The 27,682-nt window shown below is 37.9% G+C and overlaps 1 protein-coding gene across 2 annotated transcripts; it reads right to left on the bottom strand.

Annotated features, from left to right (window-relative positions):
* Positions 1 to 874: 874 nt before the first annotated feature.
* LOC121413679 (macoilin-like) lies at positions 875 to 27,682 on the bottom strand. 2 transcript variants are annotated; one of them, XM_041606601.1, is made up of 11 exons: positions 27,266 to 27,682; positions 16,672 to 16,813; positions 14,075 to 14,201; positions 13,107 to 13,239; positions 12,034 to 12,224; positions 10,860 to 11,451; positions 9,832 to 9,990; positions 5,631 to 5,798; positions 3,049 to 3,175; positions 2,074 to 2,245; positions 875 to 1,633 (listed from the first exon to the last, which is right to left on the bottom strand). In XM_041606601.1, the coding sequence occupies exons 1-11, from the start codon at positions 27,343 to 27,345 to the stop codon at positions 1,254 to 1,256; spliced, it is 2,271 nt and encodes a 756-aa protein (XP_041462535.1). In that variant the 5' UTR covers positions 27,346 to 27,682; the 3' UTR covers positions 875 to 1,253. The 2 variants fall into 2 exon arrangements, with proteins under 2 accessions (XP_041462535.1, XP_041462534.1); XM_041606600.1 differs by having other exon boundaries at positions 876 to 1,633; positions 16,672 to 16,816; positions 27,266 to 27,681.

Below are 27,682 nucleotides of genomic sequence, written 5' to 3'. Positions count from 1 at the left end.
ATTTTTCCCGTATTTTATCATGAAAAAGCGTACTGCCGTATTTTAAATTGATTTCCGTATGAAATACGGAAAAATCGTACTACTTGGCAGCTCTGGAACAGAGCACACTGAATTGTCAAGAAAAAGTTGTATGCATGTGTACAGAGAAAAACTTTGGACAGAAACATGCATACTGGATGTTGGGGAGGCTGGTGTTGCTGGCTTTGACAGGATCAATCACAACTCTTTGTCCAGGTTAGCAATATGCAAAGCACTTTAATAGAAAAGTCATCCTGATGCAATTATTAATCATTAGCATGCCTCTTTTCAATGCACAGCATCTTCATGGCATGAATGCCTTTCCATAGATAAGACTGTCACTGATTGGTTTGAACTTCTAATCTTTAACACACAGGGTGGACTACCTTCTTGCTGCACAACAAACAAAATCTATTCATGGAAGCAAACATCTTGTAATCTTCAATGCATAGCCAACATCCTTCTAGTTCACAACACAATTACTACCCATGGAAGACAAAACGAGGAAGATGCCAGAACTTGAAATCCACTGGTGGGCCTTAATCTTTATATTTCTGGAGCAAGGCCACTTTTCAAAAGGGCACATTTCCATATGACAGCACAGTTGAGACGAATGAAAAAAGGGAAGAAAAAATATTAAGGTTCGTTAGTCCGAAAATGAAATAATTAACGAACCTTATCTCGTTTTCGGACTAACAAACCTTCTTTCGTTTTCGGATTACCGAACATTCGGAACAACGCACCCTATTTCTTTTTTGGATTATCGAACCGTCGGAATAACGCCACAAATGTTCGGATTAAAGAACCCTTTTACGTTTCGTAAAAGGTGCATGAAATATTTTTGTTTTGGAATTATGAACCTTCCAAAGAAAGAGCCTTCGGAATTATGAACCTTCAGAATTACGAAGTGTAACCACTATAGAGCCCTGTTGTAGTATACTGAAAACTTTTAAATCCAATGGGTGAAATAAATGTTGTATGATGAATTGGTATGGTAAGTAGGAAATGACCATACCAGCATACTCTAGAATTTTTGGATGATTCATGAGGCAACACACATTTGCAATGTGTTTATGTAAAATGGTTTCCGTAGACTGTGATCTATGTGAGCTATGTTACAAACAATGAACACCGACATTGATAAGCAAGCGAAAATGAAGCATCACAACATGACTAAAGAACACCTTGGCAAGAAAATTCTGTATTTTTAAATCTGTTCTCCCTTTCTCTATACTCTAATTACTCTTAGGTCTGTAGACGGCTGCGTTTGGGTCGAGCACCGATGTCTTCGCGGGGGAAGTACCCTGCGACTGCGCCCCAGGGGGAGGTGTCCCTGGGTTGGAGCGCTGCTGCGGTTGGGGCTGAGGTGGTTGTGGTGGTTGTTGCTGGACGAGAGGGGAAACCCCAGCCATGGGCTTGGTGACCACTGTTGGAGGGGTGCTCTCGTCGGGCTGTGGCTGGCGCGGGCTGCAGAAGTTGACCGAGTACCGCGGGGAGGCCACTGCACTGCCAGAGCTGGAGGATGCGGGGTAGTTGGACATGGGCATCACGGCCATCAGGTCAGCTATGGTGGACTTTAACTCACGAATCTCAACATCCTTGTGATGTAATTGACCTGCACAGTACAAAAATAATAAGGAGAATATAATGAGAATGGCCTATGGAAAGAGGTATAAAACTGAGGATTTCCAGAGGCATTATAGAAATATATGCCTTACTTGTGTACATTAAAAACATACAAAAAAAGTACAATTAAAAGTATCACTAAAAATATTTTCTTGATTTACTACAGTAACTGCCACAAGACGTTGGATATGGTCAAAGCCATGACAGAAAACTTCCCAATTTGTAATTCACATATTGTTTGAATGTAAAAGAAAAGTTACCAATAATATTGTCTAGGCAATTTAGTGTTTCACATATATAAGAATGTAAACTGAATAAATAAAGGTAAAGAAAGGTTGCAACATATCACGCAAGTGTAATGCAGTGTCAAAATGACAATGAGATTTTGAAAATATGCACTTCCATAATGAATTTGCAGTGATTACTTACTATGAGCAATTTCAACCTGTCGCCTTGTATCACCCAGAGCTGAGAAGAGATCTAGTTTAAGTCTGGTTTCTGCACTAAGACTATTTTCCAGCTGAGCTGTTTTGTCTTGCATGGCAACCAGGGCATTCATCAGCCTCTCGTTGTTACTCTGGATTTCCTGACGCTCCCGGAGCTGCAGAGGGGGAAAAATTCAGTTCTCAGTGATACAAGTGTATCTGCCGAATTCAAATCTTGGAGGACCACAGATATCCGTTCCAAAATTTGACCTCAAAGTGATAAGAGACAGGATTGGATATTCTGGTAAAAAAAACCTGTCATTATCACATCAAATTGAAACTGACTTCCATTTATAAAGGGATCCATTTTATATATCTATGTGTATCTGAATGTATATGGGTTTTTTTACAGATGTCTTCAGATTGATCTCATGTCACCATCTGAAAGAGGCACCTAGAATGTTGAATCAGTTTGAACTTTGAAACCCAATAATATAGCTCGATTATAACTTACACACAGGCGTTGTGAAATGTTAGACCGTCATCAAAACCCATTGTAAGCTAAAACCATTAATAATTCAAGATACAAAAGACACCATTAATAATTCAAAATATTTCAAACAGTACAGATTCATAAATTTTCCTTTAATACCATTATATTTGACCCCAAATAATATCAACGTCTGTGTTATAAAGGCATCTATTTGTACTGATTGTTTCATCAGAATGTGCACATGGGTATAAGATTAATATTGACATTTAATTATTGTGCTTTTAATAATACAGATAAATATTGTTACCATCTGGGAATGTATGTTAAAATTCCTTTGCAAATATTCAACTACTTTTCTTAATGAGATCACAAAAAAGGATTGTAAACAATAAAAAAAAATCATACATTCACCTGCAGTATCCATTTCACTTAAGATACTATTAAAAAGAAGGAATGATGGTTTATCTATGCTATGCTATAACTTACCTCAATCTTTTGTTCTAAATCCCTTAATTTATCCCCTTTGTCTCTTGTTTCTTTCAATAAATGCTGAATCTCGCTTTCCTGGTCTTGGCGTCTCATACGACAGTTTTCTGTGCACTCATCTACACCACTGTGTCAAACAAAAACAAAAAGGCAAAAAGATACAAACGACTACAACAGACAGACAAAGACATACATTTCATTAGATATTATGATCATTTATCATGCACATTAACAAAAACTTCTTTTGCTCATGCGGATACCAGTATATCACACTTTACGAAGTTCACCTATCAAAAAGTGAATACTAATCCAAATGATTGGATGACAACAAAGACATTACAAGGGGAAGACTAGACACTTCCGCGATTCTTAAACGCTCAATTTCGCTCATGGGGAAGGGCGCACATTAGCATTTTAATAGTAAGTAAAACTTTGCACAGCGCAACTGGCTGTGTATAAAACATATGGCAAAAATGAGAGAGGGAACAAGGGCGGTGCATGGGGATAATTCCACCTTTTCTTTCCCACAAACCTCTAAGATATATTCATTTCTAATTTAAAAAAAAAAATTAAAATGACACATTCACCCATTCCTTCACCCTCCCATCGTTTCCCTCATATGTTTTGTACACAACCAAAAATTGTGACCAGTACGTCAAGTCTACTTACTCAACGCTGTCAGACGCTCTTCCCAAGCGTTTCATTCCACTTGTAGTGTCTTTGATGATGGTGTCCACATGAATTGGCATTCACTTTTTTTCTAAATACCAATACCTCAAGCATTTTAGAAATGTCCCAATGCTATCTAGTGTGGTTACTGATTCCTAGTGGATAGGATTTACATGGATTAAATTCACACAGCCGATGCATAACTGTACTTAATGATGGTAGCAGGGTACAGAATGATAAAACTACATTACTCTTATTGGTTAAGCAAGAATATGCGCTACAAAAGGTCAAAGGTTACCTTTGATATTTCATACATTTCCTATCGCTCTGCCTTGCGCTGCAAGCTACAACAGTGGTGCCAGCGCCTGGGTCTGACAAGGCCGCTGACCCAGTGCCCCTCTCTCTCTCCATCCTTATCCTGCTTCCAAGATCAGCTTTTAATTTCAATCTAGGAACAGGAGATATCCAGGGAGCAGTAAACCATTTTAATTTTACGACAGGCGCTTAGCTTAGGACATATGCTGAACACTATGTATCTTAAAGTGAGAAACTATATAATTGAAATAAACAAAGCTTGAAGTTCTTTCTGTGGGATTCTCGTCTGTACGCCTCAGACCACTGGTACATCATAAGTAACGCCATGGCCATTTGTAGCCAACTGCAAGCTTGCTGCACTGGCTCCTTCATGTCAAGTACGTGCACAGAAGAAATGGAACATACTGTACATCCCTCTAATAGCACATGGGTGTAAGTGTCATCTTCTAAAACTCTAAAATCACATCATCATATCTATTTCATTTTCAAATGTGCTCTGCATCAATTATCACAGACCTTTAAAATCCTTTTGAAATAGTGATAGTAAATTACAGTCCCAAGGAATATACAACACTGTTCTCATTATGCTTTCTAAAACTAGTTTACTGGAAACCGATTCAGGAAACCAGTTTGGAAGATCAGTTTGCTAGCGTTCCCACTTGGTCACACAAAAATGGTTTTCAAAATCACTTTCCAGATAGCAAGCTTATTGCTATAAAGGAAATGCTCTCACTGGGGTGAGATTTTCGCGCGAAATTAGAAACCGCAGCGTAGGCATTCTACACCTGTCGTGTGGAATAGTGCGCTCAAAATGTGCAAAAATCGCTTCCCGAAGAACGGTTGTGTCCTCACTGCTACAACCAGTTTAAATAGGCAAAGTGATCCTGAAAACTACATCGCGAGGTGGTTTTCTGAACCAGTTTGGAAGATAGCTTCCAAGATCGCTTCGACCATTCTCACTACACGTTGAACTAGTTTTAGGAAGGTAGTGAGAACGGTGTCTAAGTTTCCAAATGATAAGTACCCTTGTGGTGACTCTAACTTTAATTTTTTTTTTAAATTGTTTGAATTCGGTCAATATCAATCATTAGAAAAGCATGAGTGCTTGAAAGGGTTTATTTCCAAAAGGTCTAATGCTAATTAGCCCAATTACCAACTCGTTTACTATCATTTTGGGCTACCATCAGTTCGTCCACTATCCACATGGTCTAATTGCCATTTTGTCCACTCACCATTTTGACTAATAACCAGTTGGTCCAATAGCCATGTAGTTCATATACCATTTGGTCTAATTGCACCGAGTGAGGCAAAATAAATGAAAATAAAATGGATATAAGACCCACTGGTTATGAGACGAACTGGTCATAGACGAAATGGTGATTATACAACAACGTGATGATTGGACCAAATGGTTATTGGTTGGATGGAAAAGCATTATACTAAATGAAGTTAGACCATGTGGTGAGTGGACGAGTTGGCAGTAGACGAATAGGCAATTTTCCCTTGAAAGGTGAAATACTGAACATTATTTTGGTCTCAACTGATAGGGAAAGCAAACAATAATCCAATGTCAGTATATTGATGGTAATATCTCTTACCCAGCATGAGAATATTGCCTACAGGATTCTTCAGCTTTTCTATTCTTTCGTTCTTCTTTGAGGAGGTTCTCAAGGGATGTTCTACCATCCCTTTCCTGCTTCACTTTCTTCTCAAGCTGACTTATATTCTGCTTGTCCTGCTGCTTCTGGGTCACCAGGTTATGCAATCTGTCAAAACAGAGGTCAAAGGTTGAAGTTTACAACAGAGGTGATTCAGGCATTTTTATTATTATTATCATTACTACCTACATTGTAAATCTGCAACGTATATACAGTGCGTATCAAAAAAAAGTTTACTCTTTGAAAAAAGCCCTGAGAATTCAAAAATAAACAACATGTGGGTAATTTTTTCACATATAATCTTAGGTTTGGGTCTCATCTATCCAATGAAAGTAAAAGTTTTGACAGAATGTTACACTTGAGTGAGTACTGTCCATTTTTGTAAAGCTCGCAGAAATCTGTTTGCGCAGAAATGCTCATTTTTACGCTGTCAAAGGGAAAGGGCGAAATCAAACTTATCCTTCGAAACATTTCTCACACATTTCCCTTGCACTTTTAGTCAATTGAAATAAAACGGATACATTCAAGTATGCTGTATTAATTTTGCCACCCAAATTGAAATTTCAACATTTAGTAATCACAACCTTTACCCTTTTTGTGCCAGCTGGATCTGAGGACATAACTGAACCTGAACAAAAGTTTATATCAGACATCTCCAGCATTTTTACACTGAGTTTTTATCATTTAAAGTGGGTTTACGTTTCATTTTTCATTTAATACTTGTTCTCCACACTTTTCCCAAGCTTGACAATGATTAACAAAATTAAAATCAAGCCTAAGCCATTTCATGTAAATCACAGCTCAGTGCAAAGCAAATATCGTCACGATGGTCTCGGTGTGTGTGGGAGTGGGGTGGGGCGCAATGCACTCTTCGAAGTCTTTTGGGCAAGGAAATAAGTTTGAAAAGGTAAAAGATATCTTCAAATCAATTTTACCAGCTAAATTCCACGTTTTCTTAATGATTAAGATCGACTTTTATTTGCATAACTATTTCAAGGTTCTGCGCAAATCATTTTTCACTAACTTTTCAAAAGTTTGTGGTGCTCACTCAAGCGGAAATATTTTTCGACAGTTATATCGTCATTTGCTTAAATGGATCGGTACCAATGTTAAAATGTGGAAAAAACCTTCAGGATATTACAAATCTATAATTTTACAGCATTCTTTCAAAGTGTAAACTTTTTTTTGATACGCACTGTATATATATGCAGCTTTATCTGCAGCCACTGGGAGAACAGCTTTCAGAACTGAAGTGGCTACCCTGGGTATAAAGCTTAAAGTGATTGGTTAACATTGGTTTGACTTTTAAAAAATCTGAGCTAGAAGGTCACACTTGTCATCTGTGTCTGTGATATGTTACAAAAATGAAGGCCAGAAAAAACTGCATTCGAAAATAATTATTTAGTGCTTCAAAAATTGAAATAAAAAGTGACCGGAAACACCATCTTAATTTCATCCCATACACTTATGTGTACTATTTAGGCGTCTATAAGACACCTATTTACAAAATCAGACTTTGCCTTGTAGTTTTAGCTTTTCATTCTCAATAATGGTTGTTTTCAGGATTTATTAGTTCTAATACATGCACTTGTACACATGTTTCATCTTGGTTTGAGAATTTTTTAAATCGGCTGCTCACAAAGTTAAACAATACCATTAAACATTGCAGAGAAATGTTTTAAAATGTAAACTCACATTGTTAGTCTTCAGACTTTTTGATGAGTATTGTTCAATAAAACCAAATTGAATTTGAATTTGAATTAGAGAATGTGAATTTTACAGGGCTATTTTTTTTATTTTCTAGGGCTCTGTGAACTTTTCAGGGACAAATTGCCCAGAGCCCCTGTGTAATAAAGTGATTAATAACCAATATTTACATGTGATTTACATTTTGAGAGCAGAATCAATTTTAATTTAAAGCTCAGACCAATAACAGAACAAACATCAAAATTAATATACATGAAGAGAGAGATAGAATGAGAGATAGGCTGAGAGATAGTAAAATAAAGGAGATATATATAGAGAGAGGGAGAGAGCTACAGAGACAAAGAAACGAAAGTGACTAAACAAATACATTGAAATGAAAAGACAGAAACAAAGAAAGTGAGACAAAGCAACAGATTTAAGGAGGGAGAAGAGGAGACAGCAACTAAAATATTCAGAAAGAAAAATAACTTGACAGCATGGCAGATATCAAGAAAGAGAAACAGACATATATAGTCAGAGAGAAGGAGAGAAGATAAGAGAAAATGAGACTGAAATCAGGGCTCGACACTAGCGGCGGTCCGACGGTCCCAGACCGGTAAAAATCGCTGTCGGGCCGGTAGATTTTCAGAAATAGGAAGATTTACTGGTCCGACATGACCAGTAAAAATATCATTGTCGGGCCAGTAATTTTTCCGAAAATAGCACGATTTTAAGGGTCCGACATAAAAAGTAATAAAAACCATTGTTGGGCCAATAACTTTTCCAGAAATGGTCAAATTCACTGCAAACCATTTCCCCCCGACAAATTCTGTCATTCACACACAGAATACACACAGAATGAATCACACGCAAGTATTACTAGAGTAGATACAGTGTACATGTAGCTAGCCAGCCACACGATCCACATGGTAAATTCTCTACTGGCTGCGCGAACGAAACTTGGCTAAACTCTGGCAGAAATCTCTCACATAACTGTCAAAATTCACGGTTCATACTCATGAAAGGCTCTTATAATGTCCATATTTCCTAAAAATTGGAGTAACTCTGTCATTTTTAAGCAGTAAAAGGAATATTTTCACTTCTGTTTGGTTCAAACAGATCGGGTTTCGGGTGACATCGTCTGAATACATATTAGCCCCACATATGCATTTATGTGTGTGTTGATACACTTGGTTTCTGACTTTCTTTCGTAGCTACTTTAATTGAGCCAAAAAGATACTGATAAAATATTTATGATGATGGTTTTACATGGAGCTTTCTTCCTCTGTTTTCTTCCTATCTTTCTTTCCTTCTTTCTTTTCAATCTTTCTTTGTTTCTTCCCTCTCTTCTTTCATTTTTTGTTAAAGTTTTTCTTTTTTATTTTCCCTTTTTTCTTTAATTCGTTCTTTCATTCTTTCTATCCTTATAGAAGATATTTTTCCCTATTTCTTTTTTATCTTTTTTTTTCTTTCTTTCCTTCTCCCTTCCATCCTTCCTTTCATTCTTTCTATCCTTATAGAAAATATTTTTCTCTATTTCTTTTTATCTTTTTTTTTTCTTTCTTCCTTCCTTCCTTCCTTCCTTCCTTCCTCCCTCCCTCCCTCCCTTCCTCCCTCCCTCCCTCCCTTCCTCCCTCCCCCTCTCTCTCTTTCTTTCTTTCTTCCTTCCTTTCTTTCTTTCTTTCATTCTTCCTTCCTTTCTTCCTTCCTTCCTTCCTTCCTTCCTTTCTTCCTTCCTTTCTTTCTTTCTTTCTTTCTTCCTTCATCTCTTCTCTTCATTTTTTCTTTCATTCCTTCTTTTTACCCTTTTCTTTCCTTCATTCTTCGTTACTTTCTTTGTTTCTTCCATCCATCATACCCTTTCTTTTTTTCATTTCATCCTTCTTTCAGCCCTCTCTTTCATTCATTCCTTCCTTTCTTCTGTCTTTTTCTTTCCTTTTCCCTAAAAGTTGTTAAATCTATTCTTTTACCTTTCCTTTCTTTTTTTGACTGCTTGCTTCCTTTCTCTCCTTTATTCTTTCATTCCTTCCTTTCTTTGTCTCTCAGTCTTTTTTCTTCCTCTCATCTATTCTTTTACTTTTTTCTTTTTGTATTGCTTGCTTCTTTCCTTCCCTTCATTTATTTCTTTCCTTTTATTTCTTTTCCTTCCTTCCTTTCCTTCCTTCCTTTTATTCTTTCTTTTCCTTCCTTCCTTTCTTCGTTTCTTTCTTTCTTCGTTTCTGTCTTGCTTTCTTTTTGTCCTTCATTCCTTCTTTTTATTTGGGGGGGGGTAACAAAAGGCTAGAAAAATAAACTTGCGCCTTTTTTAAATGTTTTCTTTATTTTTTGGGACCAGTAGATTTTACGTTCGGACCAGTAAAAATTTGAAAAACTGGGTATCTACTGGTCCGACATGAATAGGTTGGACCAGTAGAAAAAATAGGTTAGTGTGGAGCCCTGCTTCAATGATACATACCTATTTTGAAGAGATTCATTATCTTTTTTATACTGATCCAAGACCTCTTTATCCTGCAGTTCATCAGCTAAAAGACTGTTGACTTGGTTTCTAAGATCACTCTCTACCTGACGGCTGGCTTGAAGGTCAGCCTTCAGCTTCTTTATATCAGACTCCAACCTGTGAAAGATTAACAGTCTTTAGTCTTTAGGGCTCACACACAATCAGTGACCTATATGGAAGAAAATCCTTGGCAGCTTGCCGCTAAAAACATGGATCCTCTCAGCTTCTGAAATCTAAAAGCTGAAGTTGCACCCCTTCCAATATCTGATATCGCATCTTTTGTTGTCTCATGAGATAAACCTTTCAGGGGTGTTCACAAATATTCAAGTCTGACTAAAAACCACACTTTTTGAATTCTCATTCGCATTTGGTGTATAACGCATCACCATATTTATCAGATCACGATAATGGGATGGGCTCATCAGTCAAATGATAGGTTAAAATATCATGAGTGTGTTGGCGCTTAAAGAGAAATGCCCGTAGTTGCAGTAAACACTGATTTCATGAGAAAGTCTGTAAAACCAGGCTTAATTGTCAGTATATCATCGAAGATCTAGATCTGGTAGTTACATTTAAACAGAACTTTGTGAAATCTTGAAATCTACGCTGAAAAATGTTCACACTGAACATCATCAACACAGATAGGCACACGTGGGACAGTGTAATCCGAGGGAAGTGACCGAATCCGCGCTTATTTTGCTTATTTCTCAGCAATTACACAATTTCTTCCAGAATCCTGTGGCACATATTTTTTATTCATACAGACACTTGGGTGGTCATTATATTAGATTCTGTAAAAAGTCATTTTGAGATTGTTACGTAAACTGGAATTTACCTTTAAGCATCATATTCAGTCAGACTTAACTCTGTATGAGATACTCACAGGTTCTCTTTACCCCCGAACCGTCTTTCCCTGACAATATCTAACTGTCCATACCTGCTAATCCTGAACAAATAAAATGAAGGAATAACAAAAACATTCTCACCTTGCTATAGTATACTTTGAAGGATCCGTTTTTACTTGCTGATTGTTGCTATTTATCGTTCTTGCTTGCTCTGCATTCACGTTAGTGTCCTTATCTTTATTTTCTAGCTTGGAAGGCAGCGGCTTGGGCTTTTTACTCCCCTGCCCCGACGAACTGTTTTCTTTCATCACGGGTGAAGGGTTGCGCTGCCGTGTCGACGACCCAACCGAAATCTGCTTCAGATTCTTGGCTTGCGTCTGCTCATTGGCAAGATTTTCCTTCATGTTGTCAAACTCGTTGACGGAGTGATTGCTCGTCGTCGACGACGATGATGATGAAGTTGAAGAAGAGGAGGAGGAGGAGGATGAGAGTTGACAAGTCTTTGTGTCCATGAAATTGCCGTCCTGTTGAGAAGTCGACGTGGACTTGGCATGCGTACTGGCATTGTTTGCTCCGACATGTTTATTGCGGCTGTCTTTAGTCACATTGCTTCTCTCGTTACCCCCTCCCCCTCCGTCCCCCGCAGGATGGTTCTTTGGTTGCTTGCTACTCGGTGATTCCTTTTTACCGGCAACTCCGTTCGCGACAGGCTCATCAGGCTTTTTACTAACAGCTTAAAGGGAAAAGAATAGCAAATATTCTTGCTTAAGTAATATTACTGTATGAGGTTCGAATAATTTATTTACACAAAGGTTAGTGATTAATCGCACACTTGATTTTCACGATCAGTTGTATCAGGGGTCCGTTGCTGAAAGAGTTGAGTTTAAACGCAAGTCAAAAAAATCAATCGCAAGTCCCAAATGCGCGCTGTTGATTGGTTGAAAATCAAGATGCGCATCATATTTAGAGTTGCAATTGATTGCAACTCTTTCTGCAATGGGCCCCTGGTATTCAGTATTTATTACTTCATATATTTCACACTATCATACATTGTTTCCAGTTTTGGTAAAGGTGGCAGCACTAATAAGGCTTTACCTTTCTAGTCGCCTCCTCATTCATTCATATTATGCATACTTTTTTCAATTTTTTTCCAGATTTCATCTCTGCATTATTTTACTAAAACTAATTTCAAAACAATAAGATCATGATATTGCAATGCCACAGACCAAACAGTTTCTTCATTTACCTCTCTGATATCACCACAAATGACACTCCTATGCCAATCTAAACACCTCTAAGCCCTTGAGAAACTCACCTTTAGCAGGTTTTTCAGCAGGAGTGACTGCGACCCCATTGGCCGCTTGTTGCTCTGGTGGCAGTGCCTGCTGCAGAAGCTGCATATAAAAATCATTCTCTTTTTGAACTTCTTTCTGCTTCCTTAGCCTCATACGATAGCTCACATAACTTTTGAAGTTGAACCCTAGCGTTACTACCGGATAGCCAATACTGGAAAATAATAAGACACAACAGTGGTAAAAAATAAACTCTGCTCGTGATATTCACATCCAACAAGCCAAAAAAGACAATTCTGTAAATCATATTGTACATCAGATGCCCAATTCATAAAGACTAACAACTATTGCAACTTTGCCATTATTGTAACTACCTTGGAAAAATGTCTCAGTAGACGATCACAATGAAGGTTTCAATGGAAGTTACAATAATGGCAAAGTTACGATAGTTGTAATTCTTCACATGTATGAAACAGATTCTTGAAACAAATAGTTGTTTTTGCCGACTTTCAAATCAGGTGTGATGATGGGGGAAGAATATAATGGTGGGGAGGGGGAGGGGGTAACATTTTTATGACCCTTTCCCCGGGAACCTGCAGAGTTGGATTAGGGGAAGCGGGATAATGTCCACGTTGTATGGGCTATACAACTTGGTTATTGTGTTTCAGATCTGCCTAGAGTTGCTATGACAGCATTTCAAGGCAGATCTGAAACGCAATGAAACTTCTATCATTCACAGCACTGTGTGAGGTGATAAATTATGGATGCAATGTCTTCTGTTCATTAAAGTTTCAATGTCAGAATCTTAATACTAATACTAATAATAATAATAACAATGAGAATAAAAATAATAATAATAATGGAGCAAGCAAGAAGATACAAAATGATTTACATAGTAATATACAAAATTATTAAAATACATTACACTATTACGATAGCAGAAATTCTGAATTGTAGTAACAATGTTTACACAATGGTGGCCTCTTACAAATTCAAAATACATATAATTATAATTGAATATTAAGAAGTGGCAATGGATTATGCACTTTACTGTCATATCATGCAGCCCTATTTATCATAACACAGACTTATTTACCAGTGAGCAGCGAAAGGCCTGCATAGATCCAGATGAAATGGAACCACTGATCTTAACCCTCTGAGTCTCACTGACGCTTCAATGTAAACAAACAGCAACCATAACGCTACCGTTGGTAAACAGATGCCTCGATCTAAAAAAAAAAAAAAAAGAGGAAATGAAACGTAAAATGAGATGAAGGAAACAGCGATCAATATATATGAGAATGGGAAAGTGTACAACACAATGTAACCTGACTTTCCCACAAAGATATAATTACCAGGAGAAATATTATATTAGGAGTGGGCGATAAATGGGTGATTTTTGGTTTTACTGTGGGAACAGTTTTTTTGTGTTCCTTTTACCTTATCTCAACATGAAATGACAATATTTTTTGTCTCGGGTCCGAAAAAAAAAGTGTGCCGGGCCAAAAATCCAAAATGGCCGCCAAACCCCCCCAAAATCACAGTTTTGGCCACAACTTCTTTATTTGGTGGTCTTTTTCTCTGGTTTTGGTGTCTATTCGTGTGTTTTGGGGGCAGGCAATTTGTTTTTCCTATAATTAGCACTTTTAAACCATTATTTCTAGAGTTAAAAGGTAATTATACCTAAATTTTCCAATTTTTATAGCCTTTTTTCAGCCAAATGTAGGTTTTATCGTCCTGGAGTTCTTGGATATTAGATGGTACGAGGTCAACAATAGCAAGCAGCTTTAGAGCTATACTGCTTTTATTCCTCTCCTATGGGTTTTATTCCTCTCCTATGACATGAAGAAAGGGTTGATACCATGCAAATTTATTTTTTCAGGGGCTACTTTTAACAATGTACAGCCTAGATCTATTTGCTACATTCGATAAGCTTTATTACAAGGCAGTGAATGGGGTGTTTCGACGCTCTTTTTTCAATTTCAAGAGCTTATTTAGGCATTTTGGGGGTGGAATTGCCCTGAGCCCCCATATTTTTTTCATTTCCCACTAGGTGATACTCACCAGTATGCCAAACAAACTGGACCCACACATAGGTACTGGCTGCAAAGAACAGCCAGTGCACCGGGATGAATAGCAGGCAAATCATGTCCGAAGTAAAGGCAATGAAAATGAAGAACACCGAAAAGGCCTGCAAAAAAATATAAAGAACACAATATCATAGGCGCATGAAACTTGAAATGAGGAAAGATATGAATTTAAATCTACAAATTTAAAGGTACGTGTAGATGTATATACATTATGCATGTAATCATGGAAATGGAAAGGATAATGAGAGAAAATGTTTACATATCAATTTGAACTGTGAGATTTTGAGCTTCATATTAAATTACACATGTAAATAAGATTTTAGACTACAGATAAGCATCACTTTTATGAAAGAACTTTTTGTATTTAGAAAAAAATGATATGTGGTGTCATTTTGTTAGGAAAATATTACAATATTTTCATGACTTATCTAGAATAGAAGATTTAATGTGATTAATGCAAACCATTGAAATCAAAGCAATAAAATTAAATAACAGATACATATTCACATCAATACATACAACTCTGCTGTAAATCCCCAGTAAAAGGGCCCTTAAAATACCTCTGTACTTGCATTAAAAACAAAAAAAATGGTTTGTGGTTGCTTGCATTTAATATTGCCTGATTTTTGTGTAAGGTTGCTGGTGCTCTTCATAAATCATGCCTTTAAAAAGCAATTGTTTTACCAAAACCACTCTCACCCATAAAGTGACATTTGTGAAACATAACAGTATGCTCAATGTATTATACATGTATAGAGCAATACAAAAAATAAAATATGGTCATGTTTGGAAATTACGGTTCTTACCTGACATGTTAAGTGTTAAAATGACAGGTTTGACATAATTGAGCTGAGCCTGAACTCACTTGTTTGTTGTAAGAGGAAGTTCACTTCTTCCTTCTCATGAAGCAGTGATTAATAATGATATTCATTTATAAATTCAAAGTAGAATGTTCATGAATTTTGATGCCAGTCTCATTGGCCATAGAGATTTGCTGTGCCATTTTTTTTCTTTTTTTTTTTTACTTTTCCCATTTGCTCTGTAATGTTAGAAATATGCTTCATGGAAAAGTGACATTGCCCTTAAAAACATACAAATTTATTAAAGCTTGTTTGATTGATGCAAGAAGTAGTTGATTTTCTCTTCCATGATGAAGCAGTGATTACAAATGATAAAAAGAATTTCATGAATTCATAGTTGAATTTAAATTTTGACAACCCTCTCATTGGCCATGGAGATTTTCTATGCCTTTTTTCTTTACATGTATTCCCATTTGTTTTGTCATATCCAGTGTAGAATGTGCTCTATGGAAAAGAGGCCTTGCCCAATTAATAATTGTTGCAAGAGGCAGTTCACTACTAATAAAGTAGTGACTGAAACAGTTGAATAAAAATTTGGATGCCCCTTTCACTGGCCATGGAGTTTTGCTATGCCCTTTTTAATGCCCCTCCCCCTTTTGTTCTGTAATAGAAATATGATCCATAGAAAAAAACATATTCAAAACCTGTTTGTTTGATAAAAGTAGTACACCTTCTCTTTTATTCACATGAAGCATGAAGTGACTGAAAATCATATTAAGTAACTAAACATTATAGATATTTGAATTTTGATGCCCATCTTGGAGGTTAACATTTAATGTGGCATTTTATTTTCTTCCCATTTGTTTTTGTTCTGTTATATATGTAGGGACAGTGATTTTCCGTTTCAAAAAATGGCCTTTTCCGTTTCAGAAAATCTCAAATTCCGTTTCAGCACGTCAGAAAACGGAAATTCTGTTTCCCCATAGACGTTGTACACACGGAAAAGTGACAATTCCGTTTACACATTGAATAGCAAAATCAAAGCGCATACACTCGCACTGGCCAAAATTTGTATCTGCTACTGTACCAACAACACAATAGAATCCGTTCTAATCGGATCTATGCTGGTGTATTTAATGATTTTTCAAACTGATTTAGCATGCACATAATTAGCATTATTTTACGGTGAAATTAAATTTCATCGATAATTTTGGGGTTTTTTGGACATCGTTATCATCAGTCAACGACTTTCGCCAATCCGCCATCTTGGATTTTAAGACCACGATATCGTGCTGTTACATCTTCAAACGTAGAGGGCAGCAACACACGACCGTGCAGTTGAGCGATCTGAAGCGATGTGAAGCTCAACCCGGCCGGCCGCACCGCGCCGGGTACGATCGCAGGGTACTATCGAGTGTGCTGATGTCGAGAGCAATCACAATGTGTGTATTGTCATGATTTTATAGCGAAGTGAGATTGTGTTTTCTGGGGTTTTGTGGCCATATAATATTCTCATTTTGTTGTTATTTTGGAGTAATTTCCGTTGCTATTCTGTGTATTTTGAGGGAAAATACGTTTTCCGTGATTTTCCGTTTGAAATGCCACTTTCCGTTTCAAAAGGCCTTTTCCGTGAATTCCGTCCGTTTTCCGCGATCGCGGAAAATCACTGTCCCTATATATGCCCTATGGAAAAGAGGGATTGCACGACACAAACATGTACAGTGTAATGTATCTATCATTAAAATTAAAGCGTGTGAATGTATTAGCTTACCAGGCCTTGGTACTTGTAGGAGTCGTAGATGCTTCTCAGGAGGAGCCAGACGGGCCACAGATACTCAAAGCGGAACTCCAGAAGAAAATCAAGCAGCAGAACAAAGCCCCATATTCCAAGAAATTTCAGGTAGAGGAAAGTACTACTGTGAATGGGAGAAGAAAATGGGGAGCAGGAAAAGAGAAATATATTGAACATCTACATGTATGGCATTAAATGATTTCAATAACTATTGAAAGATTATCACAAAACGGCACTACAGTAAAATGATAAAGGAGGGGTCTGAGTGCGATACCAGATGAAAACTTAGGCTTTTGAGGTACCAAACAATTACTTTTATGCACAGTGTACTTCTCCCATGCATGCAAAGCAATCAAGCATTTAAAGAGGGAGCGACCTGATCAACACAAAGACACCGTTCTCACTACTTCCTAAAACTAGTTTACTGGAAATAACATGTTAGAACGGTTGAAGCGATCTTTCAAACTAGTTTCATAAAACCATCTCGCGATGTACATGTAGTTTTCAAGATCGCTTTGCCTCATTAAAACTGGTTTTAGCGTAAGTGAGGACACAACCGTTCTTCGGGAAGCGATCTGCATACATTTTGAGCACGCTACTCTACACACTGTGTAGAATGCGTACGCTGCAGTTTCACATTTCGTGCAAAATGCGTCATCCACTGAGAGCGCTCCCGTAGCAACAATATCGCTTAACGTGAAGTGATTTTAAAAAACACTTTAGGGTGATGAAATGGGAACGTTAGCAAAGTGATCTTCCAAACTGGTTTCCTGACCCGGTATCCAGTAAAACTAGTTCTAGAAAGTGTAATGAGAATGGGGTCTTCATATACATGTAGTCTCTCACCAACTTATTTCAACATTTAGTCTTGGAATGCTGCATTATGCTGGCCAGATGTGAGTAATTGAGGACTTGAGATGGCGCTATGAACGCTACTAGTAACTACTGACCGCACTTCAAAATATTGTGTATCATCCATTTTGAAACAAAGTGCAGCAAATACCGGTACATGTATTAATGTACTACTGGACAGTTTCATGCCTGACATTACATACAGATACATGTATGTACATGTACATGTACATGATAATCTATTACAATGTTTATGGATATGGTATGCCAAGTAAAAATTAAAAGCAGTTTGTACGTACATGTAAAGATATTGTACTTTTCATGTTGTGCAAGATTGGAGGATTGGAACAACGCACCTACATGTAATATTACCGGTCTGATCAATCCTCTGTGTATCTACAAGTACAATACATTTAAGTACATGTATGTACACCAATCCCCACTGCCCCATCTCTCTTCCCAGTCCTATAAATCTCCCACCAAATAACATCCTGCGAAATACACGTACATGAACAATAATACTGTACATGATACGCATCAACTTTATATTAGAGGCCTCCATCAAAAAATTTGAGAATACTGCAGATGAAGCTTCCAGCAGGTATTGATGACCTGTACTCGATCAAACCATTTTTTTAAATTCATTATTTTAAGGACAAGAACATGTATGTACAGATCATTATCTGGTATGCTTATCATACAAAACACGTTCAGCCAGTATGCATGTATAATACCTACATGTATGGCTAACCACACATCAAATTATGTGTACTGCAACATATGACGCTCAAACATAAAGGCCCAAGTACATGTGCTACATGTATATCTGTACATGTACAGAACACTGTACAAGGAAACCGCTTCACGATTTTCATTTTTTTAAACATCGTTATGTAGTTCATGGTTCCATATGAAAGCAAATCCAAGCTAAGTTTGTACATGTACACTGTTCAGCCTATTATTACTGCTGAAATCACTGTTCAGCTATAATGGGGAAATGGAAAATGATATTCCAAAACAACCTGCATTTATAGTGAAGTATATCTCTCCTACATTTTCAGGATCAATAAAATCATCAGCTATAAAAACAGAACTGCAGTATTAAAGCAAATATTGTGCAGCACTTATATTAGGATTCAATTTCTGTATACAAATGTAGGCATTGTACAAGTACTGTAGAGAATTCAAATGTACGAAATCTGTGTGAGCCAAACATAATAATGAACACCAAACAAAGAAATGGTCTGGCAAACGAAGATCAGCTGGGAAAAACGAAAAAAGGAGATCAGCGCAACATGCATTTAGGTCATCCACCGTTGTCATGGTAACTGGAGATTTCTGGATGCATCCCTCAAATGTACAAATCACCGGGACGTTGCCTCAGGGTTGTGCATATAGGATGTAATTATAGGAAATGGTGGAAAAGGAGCATGCTTGCAAAATTTGTCGAGTTTGGTAATGGATGTTCTGCTGCATGAATAATGAGGGATTATACTGGACTCTTTTGCTATATGGGTAGTGTTTGTAGGACAAACACTATGAAGACTGTAAATTGTAAAACTGTAAACAGTGGAAGGTATATATATGCATGTGATATATTACACATGTGCCTACTTCATGTTTACCATAACAGTCAATTATAAAAGGGGAAAATGAAAATTTCATGCTGTGCATTGTATGTGTTTGATAAGAAATTAAATTATAAAAATTCAAAATCATTCTGATTCACCTGAAAAAAATTATTCCCATTGATGACATACATAGATTTTGTGTTGATTGTTTAACCTGTCAAAGTATTGAAGCTGTAAAATAAGGGCAGAAAAATTGTATATGTTTTGCTCCCCCCCCCCCTTTATCCTCATTTTTTTTCAATCTACAGGTATCAAGTTCAGTGTCGTAGATTCACCTGCTAATACGATCATAATATTTACGTATGGTATGATACGAGTATTTGTTAATATCGCATCAATATCTACATGCGCCTCTCTGATCAGATCAAAAATATTAAACAGTATTGAAAATGAAAAAGCTTGAATAAAAATCCTCATGTTGTGGGGGTGATTTAAAAACACAAAGTTTCCCTTTACTGGTAAATCATTTCCTCTTTCCTTCTTGGATTGTATTCCAGATCAATTTTTTTTTTCCTGTCAGATACTATACCACCTTTCTTGATGCTACATGTACATGTATGCTGTAATGCTTTTCAGACTAATAAACCCGGACCATCTTTAAAGTTTAAACCCAGTATTTTTTCTCAGGACACTCAGACTGTCTTTCTTAACCCAAAAGTTTGCCAAATCAAGGTTTAAGCCCTTGGACCAGACTATCGGACACTGAATATTGACGATTATATCACGAACAACCTTTAACATAAACTTGTGACTTCTGTGACTGGCTAATTGTTGAGCCAAGACTTATCTTCTTTTTTTCATCCTGGTTTAGTTTCACCAGAGTTACAGCTGCATGAGCCACAATTGCTTGGCTAGCACGGCAACAAGCATGTAACCCTGCTTTTTTAAGCAGGGCCAGATAGTACCATTTTTTATACCATGCTAGCCAACTTCGTTAAAATATTTCTAAAACCAAAGGGGGCCATGGTTTACCCCTGGGTAAATAGGAAGGGCCAAAACATCCCTTCCCCCGAACCCCCAACCTTAGCCCAACCTACAAGTTTTTACCAGGGTTAGAGATTTTTTTTTTAGTCTGAAAAGCAAAATTAATTGAGCTTTACAGTCTATCTTTCTCATCTAACATGTACCAGTAAATTCCTGTTTTCCAACCACTCTATACCACTTCAATGATATCCCATTATCATTATCCAGGTGAAATCTTCCCTGCTCAATACTCTCCTCCCTCATTTAAATAATGCCATACCTGCCAACCTTGACAGCCAAGAAATAGGAAGAAATTACCAGGAAATGTCAAGAAATAGGAAGTTCTCAGAAACATCCTGAAACTTCAGATTCAATAATACTGCAGAAAAAAATCATAGAAATACTACAAATACATGTAGGTGAAAATGGCAATATTCTGTTCCCTATCTTTAGGAGCATTCCTGTTTCATATTTAAGGAACTCTTGGCTGGTACATACTGATCCTCATCTCAAAGTACTGCATACACGTACATGTACTTCCAATCTGTTAATTTTTTTTCCTGATGTATTTTGAGTCTATGGACCACTGGAGTAGGAGTGATGACCATCACTATCACTACTTTATCCCAGGGCTTCCATCATTGTTGCAATCTTTCCGTCTATTTCATCCCTCATGCTTTGTAATGCTAAAAGTGCACAAGTCACTTGCTGTGACGCCCTGACAATCTTACTCTGCCTGAAAAGTGGCGCCTACATGTACAGTCTCCCTCTGCTACACTCATGTATGAAGGCAAGACAAAAAGTAAGTTTTTACTAGGGTGTGACATTTTTGGACAAAAGGAACAACTTTGCCGATGAACAGAAATTATACATACTGTATTTACCGTTTCCTGATACCATGAAAGTTTTATTGAATAGGGACTTGTATACATATACTTGCGAAATTAACTGGAAAGTTCTCGGGTCGTGTGGTCAAGTGGTTTCGGGTCGTGTGGTCCAGTGGTTAGAGCATCGGACTCATAATCACAAGGTTGTGAGTTCGATTCCCAACTCTGCCATTGTCTCCACTTTGATAAAAAGTCCCGAGAGTGATATCTGTCGTCTATAACGTCAGCCACTATGACTGATTAACCTAGACGTAAAATGTTTCATAGATATTGGTTATATATACCAGCTTGGCGTTTACCAGCAAAATGCTGTCCTGCCGAGTTCCTGTGGAAGTTATCACAAACAGAAACAGAACAGAAATTCAAAATCTTAACCTTGGTCAAGTTTTTTTAACAGATCACAGCATGGTCAAAGTTTGTTAGCACTATTAAATGATCTTTGACACTGACTTGCAACTCATACCAGACAGTCAGTGTCACTGTCAGTGATACCTGATTACCCACATTGCCCAGGCTTCATGAAATACACAATACTACACCCTTAAAATTTCAAAGATATGACATTTCTAAAAGTTAAGCTTGGTTAAGATTTTAGTGTTGCTTCCGGCTACCCCCAACATGGTGAAAGTTTCAGTCTAACAGCCTTTGACCTTGATCATGTGAACCGAAATACATGTATATGCCAGATCATCAGTGATACAAATCAACCTGTGAAGTAAAATTTTCATGAAATAGGCCCTTGTATTTTTAAAGCTGACATTTCAAAAACTTAAACTTGGTTAACAGTGTTGACGATGCAACCCCCGCCACCATTGGAAAAGTTGACATCATTCACCCTTTTTCTTTTCATTTCTCTTTTTTTTTGCCTTGATCATGAAATATTTGGGGATCTATGCCCCCTCCCCCCAACTGTACATGTACAGTATGCAAGTGTTTGAAATTAACAGCGATATTTACATTTACAAGAAAAATTGTTCCCATTCTTCTACTATCTTGCTGAAAAAAAAATTTGTTACAAAATATCACAGATCTTTCTAACATTCTTTTTCAGATCACACAAATCTGTCATATTTGTTGGGCTACCTCGATGTAATAAGATCTTCTCTGCGGTGAGATTGCAAACCAATGTGGCAAAATAATGTATTTTGTTCGGCAGTACGCATGGTCTCTCTGTGTATCATGAATCATTAATAATTCTTATTTACCCAGGGTAGCCACTTCAGCTCTTTGTATGAACTGTTCTCCCAGCAGGCCCTGCATAACATCATATTATGTTATCATTATCCTTCTGTGATCTAATGTTGAGTACCTGACATGAAGGCAGAAGGTGCTTTTTTAGAGTCTTTGGTATGACTCGGGTGGACCATGATATTACAGTTTTAGTAAGACAGCAATTCATAAAAAATAGACAGTGAACTGTGGAGAAATGAAGTCACAGAATCCATCTTATTTACCCAGGGTAGCCACTTCAGCTCCTTGTATGAACTTTTCTCCCAGCAGGCCCTCCATAACATTATGTTATTATTATACTTCTGTGATCTAATGTTGAGTACCTGACATGAAGGCAGAAGGTGCCATTTTTAGAGCCTTCGGTATGACTCGGATGGACCACAATCTCCCATTCATGAGGTGGACGGCCTATCACTGAGCCACCATGTCCAGCCAGCATCATTCAGTGATGACACAAGTACACTAGTAAGCGTAAACATATCAGGTTTCATCTTACAGTTTTAGTAAGACAGCAAGTCATAAAAAACAGACAGTGAACTGTGGGAAATGAAGTCACAGAATCCATTTAAAGCACTCTTAATTCCTGAAATAGCAACCTAAATGTATTTCCAGCAGGGGGAAGTAAAAAATAAAATCTTTCGACTTTCATAAACAAGGACAAATTCAATTCCTCATGAAATGATTTGTCTCTGTTTGTGACAAAATTGAGGACAACCCTTACACTTGTACCTGTGTTCTACTCAAAATACTAGGACAATCTTTATTTTCTGATTGACGTTTCTACCATCTACATATTGGAAAAATTGCTGAAATTTAGATTTTTCTTTCCTAAAAGGAAACAGTTTTAAGACCTCGCTTTACTCCTTTCACTCCAGACCCACCTTCAGCCAGCTGTGATCTTATGTGCCCAGTTGCTTACTGTACGTCCACTTATCCAACACGTTTGGCCAGTGGCCACATTTGGAAGGAGCTCCAACTCAACCTGCAAGCTCTGTTCTCTCAAGAAAGAAAGCACTCTACACTTTTTGCCACCAGTCCATTCTGTATGGGGCAGCACCTGGATCTCCGACATCTTGAGAACCCTGCCTTCATTCTAAATGATCTCATTTGGAATGACCCTCTAATCTTTAAAACTTCCATCCTCTTTCCTCACACTCCCTGTCCGCCTCTTCTGCCTGATCTATGACGTCACTCATAAAAATGCACCTTGAAAATCCTTTAACGACAGCACCATCTATAGAAACCTAATACAAATTAATCTTTGCCACCGATATCTAAATACTAGAGAAAAAATTGACAAGCTGAATAAATAGGAGATTTGACAGATATCAGAATGGATTTTTGTTTAAACATGTGCTGCTCAACCCAGGTGAGGTGAATGGATATCCGGTAGAAAGAAATTCCTTGAAAAAGTTGAATGCTTGAGCTCATAGGCAGCTCAGCTAAAGCCGGGGTAAAAATAAAAGCAGGGCCCACTGGGAGAGCAGTTTTCTGAACTGAAGTGGCTACCATGGGTAAGGTACCTATTATCATTATCATCATCATCAACATCATCATCATCATAAACATCGTAATCAACATCAACATCATCATCATCATTGTCATGATCATTAATTATATCGTAACGATGCCAATTCAAACCCCATCATGACCAAAGTTCATTGACCCTATGCGCTTGGGTCCAAGCTCAGACCCTCACACTTGTGCATGCAATATTTTGAAATCGGCAGCAAATTATTTACGTGTGAGGATCTCAATGTTGGCTCTAAATCACCAATTTTGAGGCTAAGCATAGGATGGATATGGAGTGAAATTAGGATGAAGAGTAATAGAAATTAAGCTTCTTATTTGTTTTAAGCTAGTTTTGGTGTGCAATTTTTACAATTAATATACATTTTTTCCCACTGTTGCCAGAGCGAGTTTTGGACCTTGATGTTCGGGTAGGTGTAGCGGTAGTGGAGTGGAGCCTGCAGGCTGCATGAACATCACTTGAGGTACCTGGGCTTCAATTTAAATATTAACAGCCAACACCAACACTGAACTTTAAATCATGATTTTCCCAATCCCTGTGGGTTGGTGTTGGTGACTGGGAAATGTGATGCACGGTACAGCAGACGACATTCAACGGCAGTAACTAGGCCTAACGTTAGTTTTACCGTGGCAGTAAACAAAAACATGCCATCAAAGTTGAAAACTGAAGGAAATAGATCTACGGTAGTAAAGAGTACTTTTAGACAGCTGGCAGCCAACTGTTTCGAGGAGTTTTTTTAACATTTTCAATTTTGTCTGTTTTTCCTTGTACACAGACGGCTCGCGATCGTCCAGCCGCTATTAGGGAGTTAACAATGCAAAATCCCCCAGACGGGGCTCATCGATTTTTGTGTTTATTACATAAAAATATCTTAAAAAGAACCAGACCAAAATAAAGATTATTATTTCACTTAGGCCTGAAATGCACCAAAACAGGACAAAATTAACTTAAAACAAAAAAAAATACAGTGACTTACTTACACGTAGGCTGTCGCGCAACTCCCACTTCCCTGGTTTATCTGAACTTAATACATAAACATACATGTATGGCCATTGAGTCCCTGTACACAAGTCTACAGATTGAGTAATAAAACTTCGGTCTATACATAATAAGGTTTATCGCTAATCAGAACCGCAATGCATTATGGGATCGAAAAGGGGGCCATTGCGCACACACACTCCTTCTAACCCAGTCTCGATCGGCAGTTTTTGTTATGAATCATAACAACATGGCCGATCGAAACGGGGGTAGGAGAGAACTTTTGGGGAGGTTTTTTTGAGGTTCCAGTCTGTGCCTCGATGTCAGGAAACTGCCACTCCTTAGACCTTCATATAATCGTGGTAAGTGCATAATTTCTGTTTTCACGATTTATTTGGAGAAATATTTAGACCATACATCACGCTAGTCCCGTAAGTATGGTCAAATACACGGTAAGCCCTTGGGTTAACATATTTGGAGACCTCTACTTGCAAACTGGCATTTCTTGATGCTTGTCGAGAAGATCAGATTTTCTCAGAGCGGACACAAAATGTGACAAAATTTGCCGATGTTTTGTCAATATTTTCACACCGTACATTACCATACTGTCTTACTATGTAATTTGAAGTCGCTCTTTCTGTTGGTGATATCAGTTTTAGAAGATATTAATTAGAAATTGAGATATTCGACTGTGCGCAAAATTAGGTAACGCGCTAATCAGGTCACACCATCGTACGTACTGTACAATATTTCTGAATTTTATATTTTTTTTCTTAAATTTGGATGTTATTTCTTTTTCATAATGTGACATTTTATGTATGATGGTGGGCCCCAAGTCTGCGCACCTAACAATTTGAGTTAAGATTTAACATGAATTTCTTCTTATTTCACAAAATCTTTTGGTTAATAGTGTTCCTTACATTATTAAGAGTAAGTGTACCAAATTTCTCATTAAAAAACAAAAGAAAATATAAGATTTTCTTGAAAAAACCTCGGGCAGTCATTTTCAGATTGAAAAAAAAATGGTACCCCATGTCTGCGCACTCATTCACTTTGCACACGATTCGGGGATTCTGATGACAAAGGCTGCATTTTGAGGCCGTCACATGAAATGCCCTGAATTCATTATTTTTCCACCATTCTGAGTCGGATCTTTTAATGAATACCTGCCTATGTATTGCATGTGTAAAGTTTGTGCCCGTTGCGTATCTTCTTTTACTAGAATCGTGCAGATACGGGTGCGCAGACTTGGGAGACCGCGCAGACATATGGGGGAACTGACCATACAAAAAGCGATCCGAAAATCGGGTTTGAGCCGAATGTTAAATCTAATAATGTTACTGCTATTGTCTGTATGTACGGGCCAATAAGACAACTCTTCACTTCAGTCTAGGGCCTATTCTATATTATTTTGGCAGTGTATACAGCCACACGCGTGTGTCTTTACCATCCAGCCACACGCGTGTGGTTATATCCAGAACACATATCTGTGGATACCGCCACACGCCGCCAGTAATAACAGTAAAACACGTATGTCTGACCGTCTATATCACGATCAAAATAACCTCATTTCTTCATTAAATTCTTACATTCTAAACCCCTTTGATATCCTTAGATCGTTTCAATTTCATTCTCACCGTCTTCTCTCCTTGCTTTTCTTGTCTTGTTACAAACGGTCGTCTGTTTAACAGCAAATTCTCTTTTTCTACTTGTGTCGATTCTGGCTTCCTTCGCGGTGGCAGCGCAGACCCATACAGCGTTAGCGCAGCGCAGTAGTAGACATACACAGTTTGGGTTTCGTACGTACGTACGCGCACATAGCCTAGATTCAGTAGAGAATCGACACAAGTAGAAAAAGTGTGGAAATTTGCTATTTAACAGGCGGCCTTTTGTAACAAGACAAGAAAAGCAAGGAAAGAAGACGGTGAGAATGAAATTGAAACGATTTAAAAAAATTAAAGAAATCAAAGGGGTTTAGAATGTAAGAATTTAATGAAGAAATGAGGTTATTTTGATCGTGATATAGACGGTCAGACCTACATACCGCGGTACGTGTTTTACTGTTATTACTGGCGGCGTGTGGCGGTATCCACAGATAGGTGTTCTGGATATAACCACACGCGTGTGGCTGGATGGTAAAGACACACGCGTGTGGCTGTATACACTGCCTATTATTTTTGGTGAGGGGAGTCAACACTAGCAGTACAGCCTACAGGCAGACAGGCAACAACGCAGTTCAGCGGAAATGCAAAGCCAAAAACTGCAAAATACAGTCGAAGCTGTTAGTTTTACTAGTTTTGGTAGGTAGGTGGTGTTGTCACAATACCAACACCAGATTTCAACATCGTACTGACTCGAATTGAAATCACCCAATCTGCCATTTTATTCTGCCTTTTCTGGCAAATCACACACACACACACTTGACAGATGCAGAGCAGTTGACAGTCACACACAGCCACAGCACAGGGAAATTCAATTCATTTTCTTGTCTAAAAAATTACCTGCCGTAAATACCCTCCGTGATCTTCGTACGTTTCACAGGACGTCTTGGTCTGCCGCAGTCGGCAGTTCGCCTCTTCATATTCCCGATAGAGCCCAGCTTGTGAGAAGTTAGTACAAATTAGAGAGAAATTAGGGTTATTTTTTCAACAATAACTTTCACCTTCGTTCATCGAAATCTTTACACTGCGCTACATGTACAACGCTCACCGCGCGTTCTCGGCGCACGTCACGTAAACATGTCCGAAGATGCCAGTCCGAGCGAGATATCTGCAGCTGCAAAATAGGCAACCCACTGCTAGTTAGCACGCCACAACTCCGGGGTTAGTTACGGCTGTGGGTAAGGTAGTGATTCGGTCGACAGTGGGCTCTTTTACATATTTTTTCCAGCACAGGTTCATGGGATAAGCATAGCGCAA

Source organism: Lytechinus variegatus, chromosome 4, assembly GCF_018143015.1.
Source record: "Lytechinus variegatus isolate NC3 chromosome 4, Lvar_3.0, whole genome shotgun sequence".
In the NCBI taxonomy this organism is placed as follows: Eukaryota; Metazoa; Echinodermata; class Echinoidea; order Temnopleuroida; family Toxopneustidae; genus Lytechinus; species Lytechinus variegatus.
Note: the sequence above shows the minus strand (reverse complement) of the source record. Positions and strands in the feature narration are given on the sequence as shown.